The sequence below is a fragment of the Giraffa tippelskirchi genome, chromosome 7 (assembly GCF_054371585.1).
Source record: "Giraffa tippelskirchi isolate mGirTip1 chromosome 7, T2T-mGirTip1v1.2.pri, whole genome shotgun sequence".
Taxonomy (NCBI): Eukaryota; Metazoa; Chordata; class Mammalia; order Artiodactyla; family Giraffidae; genus Giraffa; species Giraffa tippelskirchi.
The window spans coordinates 106335015-106362218 of record NC_137281.1 but is presented as its reverse complement, the minus strand read 5'-3'; the positions used below and the strand labels follow the sequence as shown (position 1 = coordinate 106362218).

Below are 27204 nucleotides of genomic sequence, written 5' to 3'. Positions count from 1 at the left end.
GCATTTCTCATGATGTACTCTGCATATAAGTTAAATAAGCAGGGTGACAGTACACAGCCTTGACGTTCTCCTTCCCAATTTGGAACCAGTCCGTTGTTCCATGTCTGGTTCTAATTCTTGCTTCTTGACCTGCATACAGATTTCTCAGGAGGCAGGTAAGGTGGTCTGGTATTCCTATCTCTTGAAGAATTTTCCACAGTTTTTTGTGATCCACACAGTCAAAGGCTTTGGCATAGTCAATAAAGCGGAAGTAGATGTTTTTCTGGAACTCTCTTGCTTTTTCAATGAACCAGCAGATGTTGGCAATTTAATCTCTGGTTCCTCTGCCTTTTCTAAATCCAGCTTGAACACGTGAAAGTTCTCGGTTCATGTACTGTTGAAGCCTCGTGATGTGTCTTATGCTGCATAATCTTTGTTGCTTGCTGAAAACACACATTTCTGAGCAAGTGGGCTTACCCCATATGAAATCCTATTATTTTCTCTTCCACACGTTCCATTCATTGTTACAAGATTTTAAATGATGCTGCTCTTATTTTCTTAGACTGCAAGGAGATCAAGCCAGTTATTCCTAAAGGAATCAACCCCAAATATTCATTGGAAGGACTGATGCTGAAGCTGAAGCTCCAATACTTTTACCACTTGATGTGAAGAGCCAACTCACTGGAAAAGATCCTGATGCTAGTTCCTGATGCCTTTTACCTTCATAAAAGGATAAGGGGGTGGCAGAGGATGAGATGGTTAGATAGCATCACCTACTCAACGGACACGAATCTGAGCAAATTCTGGGAGGTAATGAAGGACAGAGAAGCCTGGCATGTTACAGTCTATGAGGCTGCAGCTTAGCAACTGAACAACAACACAACTCTTCTATTACCTGGAGAAGGAGAAATTCATGACTATTTAATCTCTATGTGTGAACGATCTATTCTCCAAATTAATTCATTAGAAAATCCAAACTTAAACTTTCTCTGTTGGTGGGTCACATATTAAGACTTACATTGAAAAAAAATACCAACAGAGATACACCATAACAGGTCTCACTTCATCTCCAGAATATGACCCCTTGCAAGAGGCAAAATTTGCCTAGATGGCAGAACTCATTACACTCACCAGAGCTTCTTGGTTATTTAAAGAGCTGCTGCTGCTGCTGCTAAGTCGCTTCAGTAGTGTCCAACTCTGTGCAACCCCATAGACGGCAGCCCACCAGGCTCCCCGGTCCCTGGGGTTCTCCAGGCAAGAACACTGGAGTGGGTTGCCATTTCCTTCTCCAATGCATGAAAGTGAAAAGTGAAAGTGAAGTTGCTCACTCATGTCCAACTCTTTGCGACTCCATGGACTGCACCCTACCAGGCTTCTCTGTCCATGGGATTTTCCAGGCAAGAGTACTGGAGTGGGTTGCCATTGCCTTCTCCGTATTTAAAGAGCATTGATATATAAGTTGACAGCCGATATGCTTTGAGGATTGCAAAGAGTCGGGCACAACTGAACACACACACATGCTTTGAGGGTAGACCATGTTTCAGAGTGCTTTGGATACAATAAGGGTTCTTGGCCTCAGACCAAAATCCAATTAAGATCAGTTAGCAAAATTAGTAACTTTTTAAGTGGTCTAAAACTTCTTAAGGTGCTGGTTATTAAAACAGTTGGGACCCATCTCCAAAATGACTAACCCTCAACAAAACAACCCGGCTGGCCAGTGTGTGACACAGGCATCTCCTGCTAAGATCCTAGCATCCATGAAATCCCCAAAGACCCAATTTTTGGAGCAGCTCAAAGAGGCTATTACAGAATTTCAGCAATTAGATTCAGAGTTGAAAAGAGGTGCTGGGAGAAATCTGGACACAAATCATGTAAGGTTGAAGCACAAGCTGGAATCATGGTTGCCAGGAGAAATATCAACAACCTCAGATATGCAAATGACACCACACTTAAGAGCAGAAAGCAAAGAAGAACTAAAGAGCCTCTTGATGAAAGTGAAAACTGACTTAAAACTCAACATTCAGAAAACTAAGATCATGGCATCCAGTCCCATCACTTCATGGCAAATAAATGGGGAAACAGCAACAGACTTTATTTTCATGGGCTCCAAAATCACTGCAGATTTTGTGACTACAGCCATGAAACTAAAAGACACTTGCTCTTTGGAAGAAAAGTTATGACCACCATAAACAGCATATTCAAAAGCAGAAACATTACTTTACCGACAAAGGTACATCTAGTCAAAGCTATGGTTTTTCCAGTAGTCATGTATGGATGTGAAAGTTTGACTATAAAGAAAGCTGTGAGCCAAATAATTGATGCTTTTGAACTGTGGTGTTGGAGAAGACTCTTGAGAGTCCCTTGGACTTTAAGGAGATCAAGTCAGTCAATCCTAAAGGAAATCAGTCTTGAATATTCATTGGAAGGACTGATGCTGAAGCTGAAACTCCCAATCCTTTGGCCACCTGATGGGAAGAACTGACTCATCTGAAAAGACCCTGATGCTGGGAAAGATCGAAGGCAGGAGGAGAAGGGGATGACAGAGGATGAGATGGTTGGATGGCATCACTGACTCAACGGACATGAGTTTGAGGTGATGGACAGGGAAGCCTGGCGTGCTGCAGTCCTTGGGGTCGCAAAGAGTCGGACACGACTGAGTGACTGAACTGAACTGAACTAAGGATCATCTCTGGTATTCCCAGCATGGAATGTTGTAGTTTACATGAAATTACTCACCACAGTAAGGAAATATTGGCCACTGTGGCCACTGGACTGAATCAACGTTGGTTCCTATATTAGTCAGAGTCCTCCAAAGAAACAGGACCAGTAGAACATGCATGGTTATAGGAGAGATCAGGAAGACACTGGGCTCACCTCCTCTCACAAACACCTCAAAACTACAACTACATATAGAGGGACTCTCACTAAAATCTACCTGGGGACCAGCAGGACAGCTTTTCTATAACCAAGTCTGTAAAGAAAGATCTACACAGTCTCATAGGAAGGGCAAGGGGTCTGGTTGAGACCCATACCCCTAGTATGGGACATAGAAAAGGAGAGATATATCACGGGCTCAAGGATCCTCCTGGGTGGGGTGGAGGATGGCGAGAAGTTCGATCCACCTATTAGGCGTTCCAGCCACAAGGTCCAATACCAGGAAGACAAGCCCCCTTATTTGGTTTGAAAATGAGTGGGACTTACTGGAGGGCGGTAAAAAACCAAAACTCCACAAGGGCATGTGCACAGACTTGGTTATTCACAGTCACAGTGTGGATGCAAGAAACTAAAAACTGCCTGGGGCTCTCTCGCCTGCCTCCCAGGACCACTCTTATCATATACCCAGCCCACAACAGGCTCCTCCTCCATCCTCTCTTGCTCCTGTGCTGCTTTCCACTAAGGTGGAGGCTACCAGGAAGTGTGTACAGTCAAAGAAAATGAAGCTTGCTTGGACCCAGCCCTGCCTCTGACCAGGACAGAAGCAGCCATTGCCAGTGTGTGCATCAGTGAATATACTTGGGAGGGAGTGAAACCAGCTCAGTAACGTAGTACCAACCCCTCCAGCCCCAATCCAGCTTCTAACCAAGGCACATCCACTGGGAGTAAAGGAAACCAGCACAGAAATGCAGACCCAAGCCCTCAGTGCCCGTCACGCCCCTAACCACGGCAGACACTGCCATCACACCTAGGAGAAACCCAACTCCGTCAGGGCTCCTGCTCCGGAACCTCAGGCACTGATCAGTCCCCCTTCCTCCATAGGATGGTGATGGCCTAGGAGAAATCCCAGCTTGCACCTGGCTCTAGCTCTAGCTCCTCCAACTCTAGCCCTACCCCCTACCAAGACTGTGGCTGCCACCACACCCTAGGGGGAGATGCAGTCAGCGTTCACTCCAGGTTCAGCTCTCTCACTAAAGCCACTGGGCACGTGAAGACTACATAGGGAGGTTCCACACAAGGACATGCCATCAAGACTGGGATATGCAACTGTTTTAACTAATTTTAGAGACAGAAAAGTTCAAATGAGTAAACAGAGGGATATGTTTCAAGCAAAACAACAAGGAAAAAACCCTGGGAGAAAAAAGTTAATGACTCAGAGATAATTTCCGTAATAAAGTGTCCAAAGCAACTGTAATAAGAATGATAATTTTACTTGAGTAGATGAACACAGGGAGAATTTTAACAAAGAACTAGAAAACAAAAAGAACTAAAGAGTACAATAACTGAAATGAAAAATACACTAGAGGGAATTAATAGCAAATTAGGTGATACAGAAGGCATAAGTGATTGGAAGACAGAATAGAAATCACTGAATCAGAACAGCAAAGAGAAAAACAAACTTTAAGGGACCTCTGTGACATCAAGCATACTAACATTTGCATTACATAAGGGTCGAAAAGGAGAAAAGGGTCAAAAATGTATTTGATTAAATTATGGCTGAAAATTTCTCAAACCTGAAGGAAACAGATACCCAGGTACAGGAAGCACATACATCATAAATAAAATAGCAAAAGTTAAAGAGAGTTCTAAAGGCAGCAAGAGAAAAACAAAGAGCCACATATAAGGTACCCCCTCATAAGTCTATCAGCTGATTTTTCTGCAGAAATTTTGCAGGTCAAAAGGGGAGTGGCATGTATATTTAAAGTGCTAAAGGAATAACACCTATAACCAGGGATACTCTACCCAGCAAGGTTATCATTCAGAATTGAAGGAAAGATAAAAGAGCTTCTCAAACAAGAGTTTATTGATACTGACCTTACCTGATGTGTTAAAGGATCTTCTTTAAGTGAAAAAGAAAAAGCTATTGACCCTTAACACCTGGAGCCAGACAAGTCTTCATAGGTGGCCTCCAAACTATAAAGAAACTACTTGACAACTCATAGGGATATTTTGAGGAAAAACAGATGACTGGGTAGCCACCAATGACTAGATTTGTAACACAAAATTCAATTTGTAACACAATTACTTCTTAAACACAAAAGCCTATTGGCTACAACCTGCACTCTATGGATGGGGGTAGTTGCCTTGGTTAAATGGAAGCCTACCCTAAGGATAGCCTGACATCAACCAGGGTTCATTCTGACTCATCAATTTCCCTCTTAGAGATTAGGTAACTTAATAAAGAGGAAAATCGGGCCTTGACTGGACAACTGAAACCCTAACAACTCCTGGGGAATTCTGGATTGCTTTTTTTCTCCTCCAGACTCTTTACCTCACCGTCCAAGAGGCCTAGAAGTAGGGAGACATCTTACACGCTATGGTTCAGAGAAAAGCAGACACAGGTGAGCTAAATAAAGCCACCAAAGCTATAAAGTTCCACCAAGGAACTCATCCAAAAGGCTCAGGAAATTGAATGGAATGAGCCCATCAGATACATATAAGTGGTGTCTTGAAAAGAAGCATGTCCTGTTTGGGGCAGGCAGGGCATAACAGCAAGCTTATATCCATGTAAAACTTTCTGGCATCACTATTACTACTGAAGAGATCTGGTAAGCTAATGAAAAAATTACAAAATTGGGTAATTTGGCTAATAATCCCATATCTGGTACTGCAGGCTCATTACAACAGAAATGACATCTGTTCTCTCAGCTTAAATTGGGGCACTCTTGGCTCATGCATTGGGATATATGCTGCTGTGGCTCATGCATTAGCACTACAAATTCTACAAATTATATAGTGGCTCAGATGGGTGACTACAAGTTTTACAGACCTCAAGTTTTATCTATGAAACAGATGACATGCAGCTGACATCCACCACATGATTTAAAAAATGACCCAGTAGAAGAACAGAAAAATCTAACTTATGGATGTTGAAACAACCATGTGGGGAACTTGACACGTGACCATGATGCTACAAATAGTTTTGAAGTTCTGCCGTTAAGATCATGAGATCACATTCCCAGTTGTGAATCCTTCAATTCAGGCCAAAGAATGGCAGTAAGGGGACCATACTGAGAACTGAAACCAATAACTTACTGTTAACCATCAACAGCTTTATTATTCGACTGTCTTCATTCACATAGTATTACTATTCTAGGAAACTTGCCCAGGAAGCTAAAGTTGCAAATAGCTTTACTGTTCAAGAACTTCCTCAATGTCATTTACCTGAATGTTAGATTACTCAACTTACCCTCAGCAAAGTATGTACTTCCTTCTCAGAACAATAAATGGCACTGGATGATTGTTTACTTTGTAAGATTCACTTTGAAAATAATCTCTAGTATGTCCAATTATAAACAAGCCCTCAAATAAGACATAAAATAAACACCTTAAAAAGAATCCCAAAAGAACGCCATAACCTGACTCTATCCAAGACACTACTAAGACTTATCATTGTAATGACTGTCTTTACCAAATATAGTAGCAATAAACTCAACTTTGGTTTATTAACAGGATGATTCTGGTGTATTTTCAGGGAGCAAGCATAGGACAATAGAGTAGGAAGCTTAAATTATAAGGTATCATACAAAAATCCCATACTAAATTAGAGTAGCATGATAAAGGAAAAGTTATTATACTAACAACAGACTGGTTATTAATAATAATTAGTTTAATAATTAATTTTAAATTTAATTAATTTAATAATTAATATAATAATATTAATTATATTTTAACAACATACTAGTAAGAACAACAGACTGGTTCCAAATCGGGAAAGGAGTACATCAAGGCTGTGTATTGTCTCCTGCATGGCAGGTGGATTCCTTATTGTCTGAGCCACCAGGGAAGCCCAAGTAATTCTTTCTCGTAACTTTCAAACTTACGCTGCTCCCATTCTCAGTAGAAGACTCAAGTTGCCGTCAAAAATGACATGTAAGAATATGCTCACTAAACACAAAATCCAAATAAAATAGGATTTAAACTTGCCCGTCGTGAAGCTGGAGTTGCTTCCTCTCAAGAACAGGGATGCGAAGAAATGGAGAATTTAAAATCTGGGCTCTGGTGTGAAGGATGACATCAGTGTTAACTGTGAGAGTAAAGGCAGGAGAGTCTTTCTCTTTTCCTGCTCCCCCATCTCAGTAGACTAAGGACCCAAGTTAGCTCCTAGCGACACTCACACAGCTTACAGTCAACATTAACAGCTTTACTACTTGACTGTCTTCATTCAAATGGCATTAATATTCTACGAAACTTGCCCAGGAAGCTGAAGTTACAAATAATGTCAATGTTCAAGAATTTCCCCAAGTCATTTATGGGAATACTAGACTACTCAACTCACCCTCATTTCACAAACATGAAAATCAATGTCCAGAAAGGCAGCAGTCACATCCCTTGATGATGTGGAGGAGAGACAAGATCTGGAGCCAGGTCGCTCGACCTCTGCCCAGAAGTCTCCCCATTAACACTGTATTTTGTCTCAAACTAAGTGTCAGGCCTCAAAGGGGTAACAATCAGGTTTTTGAGACAACAAAGTGATTTAACACACACACATGCTTTGAGGGTGGACCATGATTTTAGTGCTTTGGATACAGTAAGGGTTCTAACTCTCAGCCCAAAGTCCAATTAAGACCAGTTAGCAAAATAAGTAGCTTTTAAAATAGTCTAATACTTCTTAAGGTGCTGGTTATTAGAAAGAGACTCACCTTCAATGACAGCGATGTTTATCTTGTTCAAGGTAGAGAACCTCAGAAATCACTTTACTCATAAACTGAGGCCTAGAGATGTATTGTGATTTATTCAATGTCAGTTAATTGGTATAAATAAATCCAAGAGAAGAAATACTAGAAAGTAGTATGGCATTTAAAATGGTAAAAATTGCAAAATAGCTTATTTATGAAATAAATGACTGTGGGCCAGAAAGGACTCATAGGATTTGAGCTGACTCTTGAACTAACATGTAATAAGATAGCCTCACAGAACAATAGCTTCATTTGTTCAAGAAGTTTCAGGAACATTAGCTGGGTTGGGGCAGGAGAGACAGAGTTAAGAGCATTTAAAATTTCCAATCAAGTATATACTCGATTCTGGTGAAACAAAAAGACTAAGTTTAAAGAAAGCTTCTTAGGAATGCCTTGGTAGCAGCATGTTGAAACTTTGTAAGTACTTACTTCAATTGATATAGTCTAATCCACTAGCAACCTTATTTCTACTATATGCTTTATTAGAACACTGAAGCTTAGAAAAGTTAAAAAAATACAAGTTATTCTTCAAAGTGGACATACTTTCAATGAATTTAAAACAGGACTTTCTCAATTATACTTAGATTTAAAAGAAGTTTTCTATATATCAAACCTCTAATTGGTCAACCAACTTCATTTTCAAGATTCAACCAGTCTGAGCTGTGATATTATGATGAAAACAAGCTTATAATTAATGTCACACATAGTCAAATGGGTACAAAGGAAGGACAGCTGATTCTATTAATGGCCACAATCCAGTACTGGTATTATCACCATTTGTAATGAATGAATCAACATAAAAAAAAATCATTAAAGGAGAAGGAACAGTTTAGATGTTAGTTCAAGTATGTAAAAATCATTAAAGGAGAAGGAACAGTTTAGATGTTAGTTCAAGTATGTAATTAAATAGTACTACCTACAGATTATCAAAGCTCCAATTTAAACTTAATGTTTTTCTAGTTTCAGTAGTTCTAAACAGGTACAAAAGTTGCTGGGTGTGCAACACCAACATATCTAAAACTGCAGTAGGATAGTCAATGTAAAATTTACTTTTAGGGTTATACAATTATACTCAATATGACCATTCATTTAAATTTCAAACCCTAACAATTATGAATAAAAGACTCATATCAAAAGTAATTTGTCAATCATACCTCAATAAAGCTGGGGAAAAAACTTACTGAAAGAATTCTAACTACCACGATAAATCAGAATATCCTAGGTAACTCTAAAATGAGTTAAAATGTTCATTCAAAAATGTTTCTCTCACACAAGTCCAGAACTATGCATTTTTATGCACTGGGTTCAATAAAGACACAACTGCCTTGAGAGAAAATTTCTTTCAAGAGCATAATTTACTGTAATAACCTTCTTTATATATTACTCAATGACACAGGACTGCAAGTACTGAGTTCTGGTTATTTCTTAATAGCATTTGTTGCAATATTCTGATAGGAGTAAAATTCTAAATTGTATTTTCATATATAAATTGCTAGACGTGCAGTACTCACACTTGAAGTGTTGAAGAAAAGTACAACACTTGAAATCTTGTCGATTCAAATTTTACCTATTTCTGCCAATTCTCTGAGCCTTCAACTGAATGACATATAAGGCTCAGCTATCACATACTGCAGTAAACTAAATAATCACAGAAAAATAGCACCACTCCAATAATCAATGAATGAAAAATGTTACCTATGGAATCATTAAAAACTTTTGTCAGTCTTGCTCATTTAAGTATTTAGGCAGTACACAGTAAATGCTGTATTTTCTAGTGATCAGATTTCAATACTTCAATGATGGAGCTGAATGCCCGGGGCAGGGAGGGGAGCAGGGTTCCCCAGGATGCTGATCCCGCGTCTTATTCACTCCTGAGATGATCTGGAGCTAAGTTGCCATGTGGAGTCCCTTTAAACCAATGCAGAAACAAAAGGGGTCTGTTAAAAGTAAAATGATGCCAATAGTTTCTCTAAGTAAGCCTCTGGTGTGAGAGAAAATGGACTATTCAGGTATCTGCAGTGACAATCCTGAAGAAATACAAGATACATTTCTTTACTGAAATATCAAGTTTACATGTTCAGTCTACCTGTAACTTTCTGTACATACTGGATTTTTTAATCACTTAAATACTTAAAAATATATGATGTGTAAGACTAGAAAAACAGAATGCTTAATCAATGAGCAGCATTTCTCTATCACTTCAGATAACAAAGAGATATATGACTCTAGCCTTTTGATTACATGTATCGAGTACGTATACAGTGACACTATTCACTTGAACACTGTTAAATACATATTAAGCATCAATTAAATATTTAAATATTAAATATTAATTAAGCATCAATTAGAAATCACAGTTGCCTTCAGCTTCAGTGAAGCACTTAGACAAGTTTATTTTTTGCTTAGATTTTTCTAAAGCATCACAAAATTATTACACATCCAAACTCTTCAGTGGTAGAATATTTAATATTCTAAAGGAGAGGCCTTTAAACGGGACATTATAGAAACTGTCTATTACCATAACAGAGAGGTGATCCATTCAGAGTATCTATGGTTTTTCCTTTTATTGCAGCTAATACATTTCTTTACTGCTGCCCCACAACTCCGCCCACTTCCTCTTTTGCTGTAAGGTGAAAACTATTCTCTTTAAGGAGTAAAAATACATTAAATGTCCCATCTTGCTGATACTCATCTGTGAAATACCACAATAGAAAGTAGAAAATACAGTTTGTCTTTTCAAAAACATAAACCTTTATGAGTTTAAATCATCAAACATAGGTTGACTTTGTACAATCAACTAAGAACTTTTTGGATGAGGACAAATACACATTGAAAACACACACTATAAGATGCTTTTTCCTGAGTAGAATGCTAACTTTATATCATATTAAGCTTCTGTGAATTTTCAAAATAGAAAATACCAAGGCTTTTCCACAAAACCAAATAAAAATCAGGAATGCTCACCTTCACACCCAAAAAAAGAAGTTCAAGTACAGGTTCAACAAGAATGATGTAAAATCTGAAACAAGTAGCCAAGATTTTAAGTTATCAGATGGCTCTTCACTTTAAGTATTCTTCAGTAAACTTCAGTTTGAAACAATTTATTAAAACATGAAAGACATTTCCAGGAAATTATCCAATTTGGAAAATAAAAAATGTAACCCATGGTAAGAAAAATACAAATCATACACTGAACACAGGAGAACAAAAAGGGCAACGAACCTTTATAAACTTTCTAAACATATCCTGCATTATCATGGGTAGAAAACTGTAACTGAAGTAAGGTAGTTTTTATTAGTTGCATAATCTAAAAATATGAATAAATTTTGGACTTTAAAGGAGATAAAGGGTTTCAGAGTTGTTACTGAAATACACATTTCTTGAGACAATGGGCAAAGTTCCCATTAATGGGAAATATGTTCTCTTCACACAGTGAAACTGAGAAAAATTATATCAAATGAGAAATCTTCTTCTCTAAAGTAATCTCCTTAAATACCTCAATAATGCAATACTTGGGAAATGTAATTTTTCGACTCAGACTTGAAACAAACATACAGAAATCTTATTGCTTGGCACCAGATTTTCCAAAAATGAAAGAACTGTTTGAACCACCATACTGTTTTCAAATCCTATTTTTTCACAGTGCTACTTTTATTTTCCGAAGGTAGACTGTTCAACATAACAACAATCTAGACTGAATCCTGCAATGTACAAGCAAGTCACAGTTCACTTCAAACCAAAACAAATGATCGATCTTCTGTTTTCGCCAAAATCATACGAAAATATTTGTAAAAATTAACTAGGATTTATCTGTGGCCAGTGAAGGACCCACAGAGCGTTGTCTTATAGCATTCTGTGCAAAGTCTTTGTTCATTCCTTCTTGGCTTTCAGATTCCTCTTCTGAAACATCTTCTACATCAGCCTCTTGCTCTTCCTCCATTTTTTTCAAGGGTTGAGAAGATTCTGGTAGTAATTTTTCTTAAAGATAAAAACCAGAAGTGTTTTGTTGTTGATGTATTAGAGTTGTGTTAGAGTACAATCAAGACACAATCTGTATGCCCATGAACTGCTTTGGCAATGATTTATCAATCATGTTTGGATTTCCAAAAGGAAATAGCTGTATTCAAGAACAAATGATACTGTAAAAATAACTGGTTTGGAAGGTCCATTTTACTTACCAAATTCATTCTTATTACCCACCTATTCATAAACTGAACTGAAATTAATGAATCAGAATTAACGCTGAGAATATGGATGCCTATAGAAAATAGACTGCATTAAATAAAACTATATTAATTTACTATTAAATCTTCTAGCTAATAAAGATACTAAGACAAACTTCAATAGTACCCTTGTTTCAGCTCCCAGACAAACAGCAATCAGATGAAAGCTATTTTCCTAGACATGATTTTTTTTTTAACTGGATTCATAAATGTGCTTCCTCCTCTCCATATGTATAATTTTACTGAGGCATAATTACAAACAACATAATATACCTATCTTAAGTATACAGCTCAATCACTTTTATAGTATGTACATACGCACACTACCCCCCACCCCAGTTGTTAATAGGAACTATTGCAAGTTAATTTAAACTTACAACACTTATAACACACCATGTTACTGAGATACAGAACACAGAATCTGGCTAACGAGCTTTTCTCTGTTCAGTGGTCCAAGACCATCCCTAATCCTACGCGATACAGAATGGAGCAGGAAGAACATGGGGGTATAAGGTAGAAGAGACCACAGGAAGGAATTCCCATCCAGTGGACAATCTGTTGTTTGATCTGTCTGGCCTATCTCTTTCTATTGGGTTAACTCCTTCCCTATGCCCCATCCCATGCAGTTGTAGTTGAGTATAAACAACAGCTGAGAGCAGTGCTTCTCCACCAGGGGTGATTCTGTCTGGAGATATTTCTGATTGCTACAACTGAGAGAGGCAGTGCTACTGGCAACCAGGGAGATGATGCTAAAGATTCAATAATGTACAAAAGACAGTTTGTCACAAGTAAGAATTACCCAGCTCAAAAGACCAACAGTGTCAATGTTGTGAAATTCTGATTTACAGTAAAAAAAAAAAAAAAACAAAGTGAGCCCTCTACACAAGCAGAGTACACCAGAATTTTTTCAAAAGATAGGTGAGTACAGAGGGAAGTATATTTCCTTCTTACTCGGCGATTATGAGCTACAGCTTTCTATAGTTATTCTATGCTCAGGACTAAAAAGAGCCCCAAATGGAACAAGCACAAAGTCATAGAGAACTGAGCAATTCAGAAACATCTGAGCACCAGGATTTAGTCAACTCTGCCCTCTGGCTTCCCCACTACATGAACCAATAAATTCCTATTTTGCTTAAAATTACACTCAGTTGGGTCTTTTCCCAGCAACTTAAAATCTAAGCCAAAAACACAAAATGGAAAACAACTCAAATCCAGAAGCCTGGTATAGAAGGGGCAATATCACATTAAAGTATGGATTAACATCAGCAGTGTAACAGATTACCTAAGACAAATCTGTTGTTAGGTTTAAGGTTTTCTAAGCAAAAAACATAAATAAAACATACATTCACCGACTTAACTGTCCAATAAGCAATCTGTGCTTATTGTATTTTTTCCTACAGGTCAGTGGCCCTTGGTGGATAAAATTATTCCCTCTTCCATGCATGCTTTTTGATATCGATGCAATTATCTAAGAAATTTTTTAAAAAACCCTATCAGTTCTTCAACAATGAATACTGTACTGCCATCTTCACTGAAATGTTTCTAAATTGCTCAGTTCTCTATGACTTTGCGCTTGCTCTATTTCATTTCAGGAGTTTTGACCTCAGTTAAGTCCTCAGTCATGAAGGCGGCACAACAGAAATGTCAGGCTAAGAGTTCAATTTAGGTTCTACTCTCAGCTCTGTCATTTCTGTGTGAACCTGGAAACACAGTTCATCTCTCAGAGCTTTAGTTTTCTCAATCACAAAATGGGAAGTGTATCACTTATGCAGTCTACTTTAAAGAGCTGCTGAAAAGCAAATGGGATGACAGAAAGTGAAAGTTCTTTACAAACAGTAAATAAGACCTTCATAACAGCATAATTTTCAAAATTAAAAATAAATGACAGGTAGGTAAAATTATATTAAGACAAATACCAGTGAATATTCTGATTCCCACCTTGTAGTAAAATACACAGCTAACGAGAATCCTAAAGCCATGACAGGAATTGCTTTTCCCAATATCCTAACAGAAAAACTTAGACTTGATCAACATACAAAGAAAAAGCCTCAAATGTGGTCACTATACCAATGAGATGACTTCAAGACTGGAATATATTCAACTTTTTTTTGACCCAAAGATACTCAAACGGGTCCCTGAATATTGTGGAATTTTCAAACAAATTGACATCAGATCAATTGTTATCAAATATCTGTTAAGGTACATGCAGTGTTAAAATTCTCCACACTATAAAAACCAAAATAATGACTATTATGTTCCTAAATGTACTGGGCTGTCATGTCATTCTTACATGAAATATATATCTCTCTTCTGCCACTACTCCAAATTTAGAAACTCTAGCTAGAAAGGCAACCTGTTATGTGTGTGATTGTGTTTATTACAGAAATGAATGGGATTACAGTGAATAAAAAAACATTAAAAAAATATACTTACTGGAAGGGTATGGCTGGGGTCTGCGCCTTTTTGAAGGACACAGGCAATCTGCCACAAATATCATGAACTGCAATAATAAACATAAGAATTTGAATGTATAATAAAAAGCTAGAGCAATTATATTAAATTACAAAATTCTAAAATATTTTTCTTCCTAGTACTCTAAAAATGAAGAACTTACAAGTCCTAATAATAGTCCTGAAAGCAGAGTTGCTAAAGCAAACACTGTATATGATCCCCAAATTGGTAATCCAAGGTCTTCAATAAAATAGTTATGGCAAGTCTAAAATCAAAAGAAGAAAAAATAAACTAAAACCCATAGCCATTTCTTAAAAAGTGACAGTGTCCAAATGTTTAAAATAGAAATAAATTTTAGCCCTTACCCTGATCCACATAGAGAGCTGAAAGAGTGCTGACATACTACTCATCCTAAAATAAAAACCAAGTCAGATACACAGCTCTGAAGTAGAATACATGTATGTTATCTATATTTTCTTTTACTCTGTAATTTCCAACACAACAGATTTTAACGGTGATATTACTCAAGATTTGTGATACATCAGTGATTTCAGGCCCATAAGAAGGCTTATTAGTGAAAATCAACAGTTTCTGAATTTTTGCCACTATGTAATACCCTCAAACAAAACGCTTTATCTTTTTCTCTTTTCTCCTGTTGTTTTGCCTTTAACCTTTCACCTGATGGTTTCTCCAATGTACTGTGAATAAGGGTTGAGCTCTATGGAACCAGCTAGTTTGATATTAGGCACACTATAAGCAAATGGAAACTCTTATTCATCCTTAAAATCCTCCAAAGAACACATAAAGAAGGGAGCCTGAAGGAAGACTGGGAGCACTTGCTGAGTTGATCCTTCTCACCTAAGAATTACCCTCCTTTCATATTAAAATTAAATAGAACTGACAATAGTATTAGTTTGATACAGTTTAATAACAACAAAATAATTACCTAAGAAATAAGTCACCACAGAAGTAAAAATAACTTTTCACATACTTAAATCCAAGTAGTTTTGATAGGCAGTCAGAAAAAAGGTATGCTCCAAAAATTAGGTTTGTGGGTTCTCTCTAGCATAAGAGGCACCACCAACACATACTAATTCACACATAAGCCAGAGCACCTGGACTCAGAATGGCCTAATCCAATCACCAGTCCGGGGGCGGGGGAGGCGTGCGCCCCTGCCAAGCTGACCCTAGGAGTACCCTTTATTCAGTCTAACAAGAACGGTATGAACTGCTACCCTGAGAAGTCAACAGAGACTTCCAAGCAACCCCCACTTCTTCGATGAGAAAGGGCAAGAATCATTTATGATACGAGATTTCAAATAAAATCAGTCACATTTTCAGTCCAACAGAGAAACATACTTTAATCATGTTGCTTCTGTTGTTTAAAACACAAAATGGAATAGGAACAAGGAACCAAAACATAAATCATTGTGCAGGCTCACTGCAGCCTGTGCTAATTAGATTCTATCAGGAACATTAGGTACCTTACTTGGATTTGGTGGGGATGGTGGTTCAGCGGGGGGGTTCTAACAGTTCAATTCAGAGGTATAAGGAAAAGGTCCTAAAGATAAACTTCTATTTTAAAACACTGTTTAGGGATAAACTTTCCTGCACTCCCAGAATCCAGAGCATTCTCTTATATACCGGTATTTCCAATTCTCCATCCTCCAAAGACACGACTGGTAAGAGGACAGGAAGAGATAGCTTAGCTGGACTAGGATGAGTCCACGATGGCCTCAGAAAAACTCAATATTCCCAGAGGTCTCTCAAATGACCTGTGAGGCCTTGCTCCCCAAGAAAGTAACAGAAAACCTTCTTGCTATGCCCAATCCTTACTGCCCCATAGACAATGCTCATCCATACTATTCACACAAGCAGTTATCAGACAGGTGGAATAATTCAATCACATTAAAACAAGAAGTGAAATCTAAAAGCAGCACAAGTCAGTATATGGTTGGGGCTTCTCATTCAAATATTAAGCTTGAATGATAGCTTTACCTATTATGTCACTTCTAGAGGAATTATTTTGATGATACAAATGACCATATTTACAGAGCTAAAATATTCCCAACAAGACTTTCAGCTTAATTCTATAGAATGCCTCTCTCTACTTTAAAAAAAGACCACACTACTACCCGTTGGACTTAGAAAGATAAAAGTCAAACTAAAAATATCACATAGTAAATCTGAATATATTGTAACAGTCCTAGAATTAAAACGAAGTATAAATGTTTTATTTACATGAAATACATGATCCAATTAATTCTGAAATAAATAAGAGAAAAACCTTTTATACTTACAAAATAGAACCTGGACCAAACCACGATGAAACGGGTTCAATACTTTTCCACTCTTTGTCACTTACAAAGTTTATGAAGTCCTTCTTAGTTCTTGGACCCTGATATCGCCTAAATTCACCGTCTTTACAACTAATGAAGATCAGAAGTAAATATTAGCACTGAATAAATAAACTTTGTTTTGCTATTTCTATAACCTCATTTTACAATCAATGCTGATACTCAAAATCAGCAATGAGCAATACACAAGTAGCAAATTACACTAATTACCTACCCTTGACATCTTAGCCCCCTATTTCATTAACCACTGAGGTTTTATTTTTAAACAATCATAAGCTTTAAGACTTTATTATACTCTTCCAAATAATAAAACTGTAGAACACAGTAAGTATTAATAGTTAAACGTCAATTTGTTGTTTAGTTACTAGGTTGCATCCAACTTTTGCAACCCCATGGACTGTAGCCCTCCAGGATCCTTTGTCCATGGGATTTCCCAGGCAAGAACACTGGAGTGGGTTGCCATTTCCTCTTCCAGGGGATCTTCCCAAACCAGGGAACAAACCCTCATCTCCTGTACCAGCAGGTGGATTCTTTACCGCTGAGCCACCAAAGAAGACCCTATATGTCAATTATATCTCAGTAAAAAACTGAGGAGAAAAAGAAATTTGGTATGAAGGTATATCTCAGAAATTACTTTTAAGCCACAATACACACATTAAAAAGATAACTTCACGAAAAAGTGGTTAGAATAGTGTCTAACATTTATTAATTAGCTACTATTAAACTAGAGGTAAACAATTTGAGGCATTTTTCTGGTCTTTTCAATCATAATCACATCATCTCAGCCATCAAGCTTTAAGTCACTGGAGGCATCTGGTGCAGTGCAGTGATTCTATTTTACAGTCTGCTTTGTGTTCTTCCTGACACCCACCTCCTCCTTCTCATTTCCAACGTATGGAGCTCTGCCACAGGATCGTAAGTGCTCTCCCTGTTCCCATATCTTCACCATTTCCAATCTACCTTAAATAATACTGCCAGTCTAGGCCTACTTACTTAACACTTCTGTTTTGATCACTTAAGTGCTAAAACTCCCCACTACTTATAGTAAGATTACAGGACCCTTTATCCATCCAAAAAATTACACGTTAGCCCCCAATCAAAAAACCAAAGATTTTTGGAGAAAATGGCATTTGAGCTATTTTTGAAGGATAAGTACAATTTCAACAGGCAGAAATTAGGGGAATGGGCATGATAAACAATGTGATTAAAAGAAAAGGGCAGGAAATTCTAGAAAATTTCAGGGAGTGTTGAGAAAGGCAGGAGACTGACTTAGCCAATTAAGAGGCATGTGGAGAAAAGGACTGCATGAAAAGGATGAGAAGTACTTATAGAGAACAGGTATTTAAACAGATACAAGGCAGAAATAAAAAGGGAAAACAGATATGAATATGAAAAAAAAGACAAGGAAAATCAAGATACACACAGAACCGCTGACTTCTTGTTTTAGGAAATAACTGCCTCCTGGCAGTCAACACATCAGCTTAAGGTTCAGGGCAGATACAGAGATTTAAGATTTCTTATGGCTAATTTAGAACATAAAGACAAACTAAAGAGCCTACATTGAAGACTACATAATTGTGTTTATTCTAACTTAACAACTGTTTCACCCACCACTGTTCCCAAGGCTGAGCTACAGCACTTTCTGAGCTAATGTGTGGACATTCCATGCTCCTATTTATGACTATTTATGAGACAATCCTCAGATGGAACACTTACTCTGCACTCTTAAAAAAATTCTACCTCCAGGGTTGAGTTTAATCTCCATATTCTCCAGGAACCAGTCCAGTGCAGTGATTTCCCCCCTTAACAAATTTCCTACAGTACTTACTACAACTCTGGGCTCATAATCACTTATGCCACTATTTCTTATGCACTTCATTTTCTAAGACAATTAGAAATCCCTGAGATCACGGATCATTTCATACCTCATTCATCCAGCTAAAGGCACCTAAGATAGCACTAAGCAAAACAAACCTTCTAATAAACTTACTGAATATAATGCTCTTTAAACATGATCAAGGCTAGAGGCTACTACTCTGATTATGCTATGAGGCATCATCCCTCATAACTATAGAATCTTCAAATACTTACTGATAAATAGTAGGAAGAGCAGTTATGATAAATCGTCCACTTAATCCTACAAATGAGAAAGATTAGAACTAAATACAAGAAAGAACACACAGGTTTTACATGGGCCGATCTTTTACTACTGAAAAGTTGACTCGATTATTTAAATACTAATAGGCAAAGAAAATGAAATTACACCTAAAAATAGTTTAGCTGTATAACATAAACAATGAAAGAAATTTCATTTACATATTTAAAGCAACTTAAAAAAATACTATACATTATCTTAATTTAAAAGTATGTAAAATCTGAATATTGAAGACATCTGTGAATAAACATTTGGCCAATTAAACTATTATAAGATTACTAGCAATGAGTCATCGGACAGCATAATATCACTAGTCTTATGCCTAAAATCCAATGAAACTGCATTTGATAATCAAAAAACAAGCACAGAGTTTCTAAAGTATTGTTAAAAATGGAAAATGTTATGACTCTTTCAAAAAATGGGCAGCAACAATATCAGCTAACATTAACCACGTGTTAAACACTAAAATGACGAAGCACCAATCTATGGCTCAGCTTTCAGATCTGTAAAACTGGGATATTATCTATCCTACAAGGTTGTGTAAGGACTACAAAATAAACGCAAAACACTTGGAGCAGTTCCTATAGTAATAGTGCTGCTGCTGCTAAGTTGCTTCAGTCATGTCCGACTCTGTGTGACCCCATAGATGGCAGCCCACCAGGCTCCCCCGTCCCTGGGATTCTCCAGGCAAGAACACTGGAGTGGGTTGCCATTTCCTTCTCCAATGCATGAAAGTGAAAAGTGAAAGTGAAGTCGCTCAGTCGTGTCTGACTCTTAGCGACCCCATGTACTGTAGCCTACCAGGCTCCTCCATCCATGGGATTTTCCAGGCAAGAGTACTGGAGTGGGGTGCCATTGCCTTCTCCGATAGTAATAGTGAGTGCTCACCAAATAGTAGAGATTATTCCCATTTGGGATAGAGGCAGAGTCAAGAATCCAAGTTTACTGTGGCCAAGAACAGGTAGGAAGCATCACGTAAGGGCAGAGCTTGACACCTGTCCAGGGAGCCAAGTCAGGAGGCCACAACCATGAGGGCTTTGCAATTAAGAGCCCACATCCTCAAATCATTATTAACGGATTAAATTTGGAACCCAATTGCAGAGATTTAGATAATTTGTCAGGGAATGTGCCCTGGACTCTACAAAGAACTTCAACCGCATGCTCCTTATTCTAAGCTTGGTACAGATGTAAATGCTGGGGTGACCAAGGTCCACTTGAGCCACAAGGTTCTAGGGCTTCTCACAGATGTCTTACATACTTGTCTGGGGCCTGGGATGCAAAGGAAAAAAGATCAGAGGTAGTTACATGGGCAAGAGTGAGGGGAGGGAGATGCCTCCAAGTTCCCTTAGAGAAATACAAAAAAGAATTAAGCTGCCGTACACAACCAGGGAACACACTTCACACTGAACCCTCAGTGTGGAGGTGGGTAAATCAGCTTAACCAGCTGTTCATAAAACCCATGAAAGGCCAAGTTAAGACCATGTAATGTGGAAAACAGGGTCAACACACATCCCAACCTGCAAAGAAACAAAATGAACCAGAGACTTACAGTACCTGGCTGCTCTGTGACATCAACTTTTGCAACATTAACCTCAAGATCTTCTCCCCATTCGGCAAAACTTTCCCATTCTGGTTGAAGATTCTGACAAGCAGGACACCATGGAGCATAACTAAGAAATACAGTTTAAAAAGAAAAGTTAAACACTCTAATATGAGCATTTGGGGATAAAAATTCTAAAATGTATAACTTGTAAAGAAAATCTTATATTAAAAACAAGATAGCAAAGTGGTTTAACTTTGTGAAGATGAAAAGGTTTTAAGTGTGAATCTAACACTCTGGAAATCAAGAACTATGAATTGATAATGCTAATCACAGAAAAGTAATTCTGAGAATAAGTTCTTAAGACACAAGGGGACTTTTTTATGTGCAAAACAGCTCTTTAAAAACCTTTGGATTTCTCTATATAATTGGGCCAGAAAGCTCAAAGCCGAATTTGGGATTATCAGTTTTAATAATTTTATGTGCAAGAGTCACAAATGCAAAGTGCCAGTATGAAAAAAAGGAAGCACCCAGTGCTGTGGTGAATAGGGAACACGTGCCTCATTTTAAAGAGGGAAACACTACCCAGCTTGACTGTCAGGGGAACAGCTGGCCCCAGGGAAGCAGGCCCAGGACTGCAGGCTATTCTAATTTAAAAGGAGCTGAAAATCCTCATTTTTATGTAAAAATGCTACCTCAAAACTTAACCCAGACACAAACACTAGTCAGGCCAAATGAAATTCTTTGGCCAGACCTTGGTCAACCTCGGGTTTTCAAATCTGTGGCCAAGCACACTAAGCATTTTAATTACTCTTCTGGTATTCCGTTGAAAGGCCCTGAATCTTTCAACTTTTCCCATATTGTATATTATCTCATAATTTACCGTTTTTTTTTAATGGAACCAGTTAGAATAAAATCTATACCTGTTAAAATAAAAATACAGTTTCTGTACTTCATTTTCTATTTTCTTGACTTGTTTTAGGAAAATAAAACTTCTAAAAGTAACTGGCATTGTGGGAAAAGACTAGTACCACACACAAAAGCCAAAGTCCACAACAATAAATTGAATTACAATCAAAGCATGTCTGTAATATAATTCCTGATAAGATAGATTTAATGTAGAAAACTAACCTGTAATAAAAGCAGACTATTATTGAAATACTAAACCCTTTTTCAAGTTCCTTTTGTTTCTTAGGTGCTTTTTATAAGGTTTAACTTCATATTCAGTAAGCCAAGGGAAAAAAATACTATGGTATATGTATTCTTTATTTCATACAGATGCTCTAATTCAAATCCCCTAATACTTCACTTTTGACTGCTATATTGATACAGTTTGATCAATTAAGTTGATAAAAAAATCTCCTTGAGTAATACTGGATTGTAATTTGCATATGAATTCACAATTGCTCAACACATTATTTATGAAATTATTGAGTATCTTATGGGCACAATCTCAAATAAGTTACTGAGGACAATGAAAAACAAATGCTGTCCCTGGTTATATTTCCTAACCCCTGCATCTTCAACAGTTTCTGAAAATTGTTTCGCTGAGTTACAAACTATATGCATACTATATAAACATTTCCCCTAATGTTCTATGCCTTGTTTGATTTTACGACTTGAGTTATTGATCTGGCCTTCCGGGTTCTCCCTTGCGGTTGTCCACCGCCACCTCCCTCCTTAACTGGCAACCCAACCTTACAGAAAACACCCACCTGAACCTTGTTAAGGAAGGTGGTTGTTCTAATAACCTTTGCATGTCTACACTGTGTTAGTTTCTGGAGACAAAAAGAAAGCCACTATGGCAATACCTGAACATATTAATTAAAGCTATGTCTTTCATCTGTAAAATCCAGGAAATAAGACCTATCTTACAGAATTTGTAAATAATTTAATATGATAATGTATGTAAAGTGCTTAGAAGTGTTTCAGTTTGGTTCAGTCGCTCAGTCACGTCCCACTCCTTGCGGCCCCATGGACTGCAGCAGTCCACGCTTCCCTGTCCATCACCAGTTAACACTCAAGATGGGTGTTTTCTACTAATATCACTAATACCACTGATATCAGTAATACTGTCACCACCAATTTAGCGACAAAAACAAAGGCAAATAGTTTATTATCTACCGATACAAAAGGGACATTATTATAACGGAATTAGCACAGACACGACTTTATTCAAACAATATGTTTAATGCAATACCACTAATGCAATACATAAGAGTAACAACCCATAACATTCAGTACGTTGCAAAAACACACCCAAAGGAAAAAATGAGATGTGGGAAGAGAAAAGCAAAAAAAAAAAAAAAATCAATGATAAAGGAAATGAGGATTTTTTTAAATAACCCAACTTGAACTTATTTGGCATTTAAAATATGCCTAATTCATAAAATAAAATTTAAAATAAAAGTTTCCAACTATAACATTCTAAGTGGACTACTTTTTAAGGGTAATTAGAGAAAAGGAGAGGCGACTTCAGTTCAATTCCCTCTTTTGTAGAGTTTGGTGAAATAAGTCTGTGAGTCTCTGAAGACTCATTCTCAAATAAATAATTACATAGGAAGTAGAGAGACCCACCTCCCCCAACCCCAAAGCCAGGAAGAAAAGTTGACAGAATTCAAAGCTGAACATAACCTCACAGACGCACCTCAGCCCTAGCAACCAAACTAGGATGCACTTTAGAGGAAATTTAAGAGCATTCCCCAGTAAGAAACGAGGAGAGGGTGAGACCAATGCAGTGGAGGATCCCAACAGGAGTCAGGGGATCTCGAGGAGTCGGGGGACTCCCGCCCCACAGCTCAGAGTCGCAGTCCCGGGCAGCCTGGGATCCGCATGAGGAATGAGGATGATACTGGGGGGTCCAGACTTGGATCTAGGACCCCAGCCCACCGAGGGGCCCCGAGACCACAGCCCCGCACTCACAATTCTATCATCCACTCTCCTTCCAGCAACTCTCTCCAGTTCTCGTCCGTGATGATGCGCACGTCGCTCCGCCTCCCGTGAGCCCAGGGAGCTCCCCAAAGCAACAGTAGCAGCACTGCCACCGGGATCCGGAGACTCCCGGAGGGCGCCATGTCGGCGGTTTCGCCCACCCACAGCAAGCGAGGAGGCCCCCACCTCCGCGCCGCAGCTCCTCACTTCCGCCCGCGCCCGCTGATCAGTTTGTGCGCATGAGCACGGCAAGGCTCGCGCGCGCGCGCGCCTTGCGGATGCGCAATGCGCAGGACGAAGCTGGGTCCGAGTGGATTGGTTGAGGAAAGAAAAAGGGAGCGCCCCTAGTGCGCATGACAGAAAAGCTTCTCTTCCTACTTTCTGCTTTGCCCCAGAGCCGTTTTGCAAGAAGAATGAACCGAGGGCGTGGTGTACAAAATGGGGCGGGACTTTGGAGAGGAAAGGCTTAAAAGTTTGCATCAGGATTTTGGCGCCAAATGTTTGGCATTTATACTTACAGAATACTGTTGGTAAGTTTACACTAAAGCAGTTTCCAATTAAATGCTCGTCAGAGTTTTCTTTTGTTTGATTTGAAAATTTACGTAAGAAAGCCAATGGATGTTTATATGAGTCAGAATATCGGTTTACTTCTGGAGGATTAGAGAGAGGCTGGAGGGGCATAAGGGAGACTTCATGGGTTCCCTTTATATTGTATATCTTGGTCTGAAAAGTAGTTACACGGGTGTACACATATGTTAAAAACCATCGACCTGTACATGTTTCATGCACTTGTATGCACTTTAGGATGTATGTTATCCCTCAGTTTTTTGTAAATCATTAGTTACAGAAATACTAGATCAGGAATTCAAAATGGGACAAGACATATAGGTTTGTAACAAATACTTAAGATTTTTTACCAAGCACTTGTAAATACAAATGCAAATCAAAATAAGCGCTGTCTTTAAAAAGTATTAATCAGTCAAATGAAAATAATTGAATAATTGCCATTACACCTCCTGGCCTCACATTCTCTCCTAAACTCAATTCATTTGGCTAATTTCCGCCCCCCTTCGGTGCAAGGCCCTTTGTAGGACACTAGTAATTTACTTGACTGCCAGCAGCATTCTGTCACATACTTTTCTTGAAAGATGCAATGTGGTGCCTCAATTGCTTTTTTTCTTCCCCCCTCCTTTTCTCATAGCTGCTCCTTCTGAAACTTCTTGGAAGCCCTTCTGTACTTGACTTCCAGACATTTGCTTGCTGTGGGATGCTGTACTGGCCCCCTCTTTTTTATATCCACACACTCTTCCAGATAACCTTAATTCTGGCTTTAAAAGCCATCAGTATGTCTGTTGTTCCAGCTCTCACCTTTCTTGGTACTTCAGACATGTATATTGTTAAAAGACAAAATTCAACCAAATAAATTTAAAGATCCACTTGTCTTTATTAGGTGATTCTTGAACCAGACAGCATCCTGTCCAGCAGCTAGAAGAGCTCTCCTTCAAGTTGTACAAAATGGAAGGCTTTCGTAGGAAGAAGGGTGAGAGGAGGGAGTTAGCAAAAGTAAAGTATTATTTTTCAGGTCATTTTGAGGGGAAAAGAACTGGCAAGGTTTTTATCTTGAGATTGCCTCTTTAAGTCTGGTTTGCTGTCACGGGGACAAATAACTCCATTTTGAGACATTTCTTAATCAACAATATTCAACTCTTTGCTGGACATCTTTTGGATATCTAATACATAGCTTAAATATAACAGGATCAAAAAGTAAAATTCTAGATTCTCCTCCTAGTTTTACATTTCAGTTAAGAGCCCCAAGGTCCATCTGGTTATGCAAGACAAAAATTTACATTTTAATTCTTTATTATTGTTCTCTCTTTTCACACATTCTTTATGTACTCCATCAGCAAGTCCAATGAACTCTACTTTCTCTACTTTACATCTCCACAGACTGGTTAGTTCAAATTTCTATCATCTCTTGCCTCAATCAATAATAGATTTCTAACTGATCAGCCTGTGAATCACATTATCCATCATATTTGTCCATGGTAATTCTCTATATAGTATTAAACTGATTTGCATCTGTGTTTATTCTCTAGTTTCTTTTCTCACCCAATAAGACGTGAAACTTCCCTGTTTTGTTCATTACTGTAACCTACAAGGTTTAATACCAAGTCACATTAGAACCTGGCACATAATAAATGTCCAATAAATATTTGTTGAATGAATGAATTAATGAGGAAAATTATAACTATAGATATACTGTGCTTTTGCTGTAATGTATGGGCTGCACTGGTAAAAAGGACATAAATATATTCTTATATGTAATATGGAGCAATACCTGCCATTTATACCTCATGGAGTTGGTAAAATTATAAAATGAATTATGTTCATGAATATTCTCTTTACACTAAATCATTCATGACAATTTATTTTGACGATTTCATTTTAATATTTCATTTATATTACAAAAGAAATGCAGCCTTATGACTAAAAAGTGCAAAGTACAAAAGGTTGGAAAGTGAAAAGAAATATCTTCTAGATTCTGTTTAGATCTCCTGCCAGATTCTGCACCCCTTAAGCAATTGCTATTAACATTTTCTTTTGTATAATTTCAGAACTTTCTGTGCACATAAACTACTCTTTAAAAATCACAACTAATGTGCTCATATTTCATAGGAGCTGAGGTGTGGAGGGTGAAAGTAGGTGGCTCCAGGTAGCAGCTATTCACCAACCATCATGAAAGTATTTCAGTATTTTAGCCACTGGTGTAACGTTATTATCACAATGTAACTGAATAACTATCTCTGCCAACTAGTTTTTCATTGTTTTATTTCATTAGGTTTAGGGGGAGGAGCCATTGATGATCTTCATCAATGCTCCATCTTACCATGAAAGTCCTCAAGGAAATATTATCAAATTTGAGTCACTAAAATCAGATTAACCCTCCTAACTAATCAACTAAGTTATCAAGTCCTGTGCATGCTAACTCCTAAACTGATCTAAAATCTGTTATCACAGCTTGGATATATGTCATCATCTTTTTTTTCCTGGAGTCTGTAGAGTTTCTTTATTTTTTTTTGTAGCATCGTTATTGGTATATAACTCATATACCGTACAGGATACCTACTTAAAGAGTGCAATTCAACAGTTTTTAGTATGTTCATAGAGTTGTGCACCCAAATCAAATTTGGAACATATTCATCACCTAAACAGAAACCCATATTCATTAGCAGTCACTCCCCATTTCTACCCAACCACCGGTTTCCCCAGCTTTAAGCAACCACCAAGCTACTTTCTGCCTCTGGTTTTGTGTACTCTAGATATTTCACATCATATGAATAGAATATTTTAATATGTGATCCTTTGTGACTAACTTCTTTTATTTAGCATAATGTATTCAAAGTTCATCTATGTTGTAGTATGTATCAGTACTTTATTTCTGCTGATTGCTGAGTCACATTGCATTTTATGAATATATCTGTTTATCAATTCATTAATTGATGGACATTTGATCTGTTTTACTCTTTGACTATAATGAGTAATGCTACTATCAACATTCATATACAAATTCTTGTTGGGACATGATGTTCTCGTGGGCTCACACCTTGAAATGGAAATGCTTGTGGTGCAATATCTAAGGAACTATTGCCTAATCCAGGGTAACCTGTGTCTTCATATAAGAGTTTTATACTTTTAGCTTATACATTTGTGCTTTGGTCCATTTTGAGTTAATTTTTATATATGGTGTGGGATGGAGGTCCAGCTTCATTGCATAGCATGTAGATAACTGGTTGTCCCAATACCGTTTGTTGAAAAGACTATTATTTCACCATTGAATGGTCTTGACACCCTTGTCAAAAATTGACCACAGATATCCGAGGAGGTTTAATTTTCCCCTGAATTTTCAGTTCTGTTCCATTGATCTGTGCATCTCTCAATGCAAATAGCACACTGT

General features: G+C 37.9%; 1 protein-coding gene across 1 annotated transcript; it reads right to left on the bottom strand.

Moving 5' to 3' along the window:
• Window positions 1–9949: 9949 nt before the first annotated feature.
• On the bottom strand, window positions 9950–23466 carry TMX1 (thioredoxin related transmembrane protein 1). Its single transcript, XM_081507326.1, has 8 exons — window positions 23241–23466; window positions 20333–20448; window positions 18715–18760; window positions 16567–16695; window positions 14632–14677; window positions 14430–14531; window positions 14249–14315; window positions 9950–11570 (listed from the first exon to the last, which is right to left on the bottom strand). Exons 1-8 carry the CDS (start codon window positions 23390–23392, stop codon window positions 11392–11394), a joined length of 837 nt encoding a protein of 278 aa, XP_081363452.1. The 5' UTR covers window positions 23393–23466; the 3' UTR covers window positions 9950–11391.
• Window positions 23467–27204: the final 3738 nt, after the last annotated feature.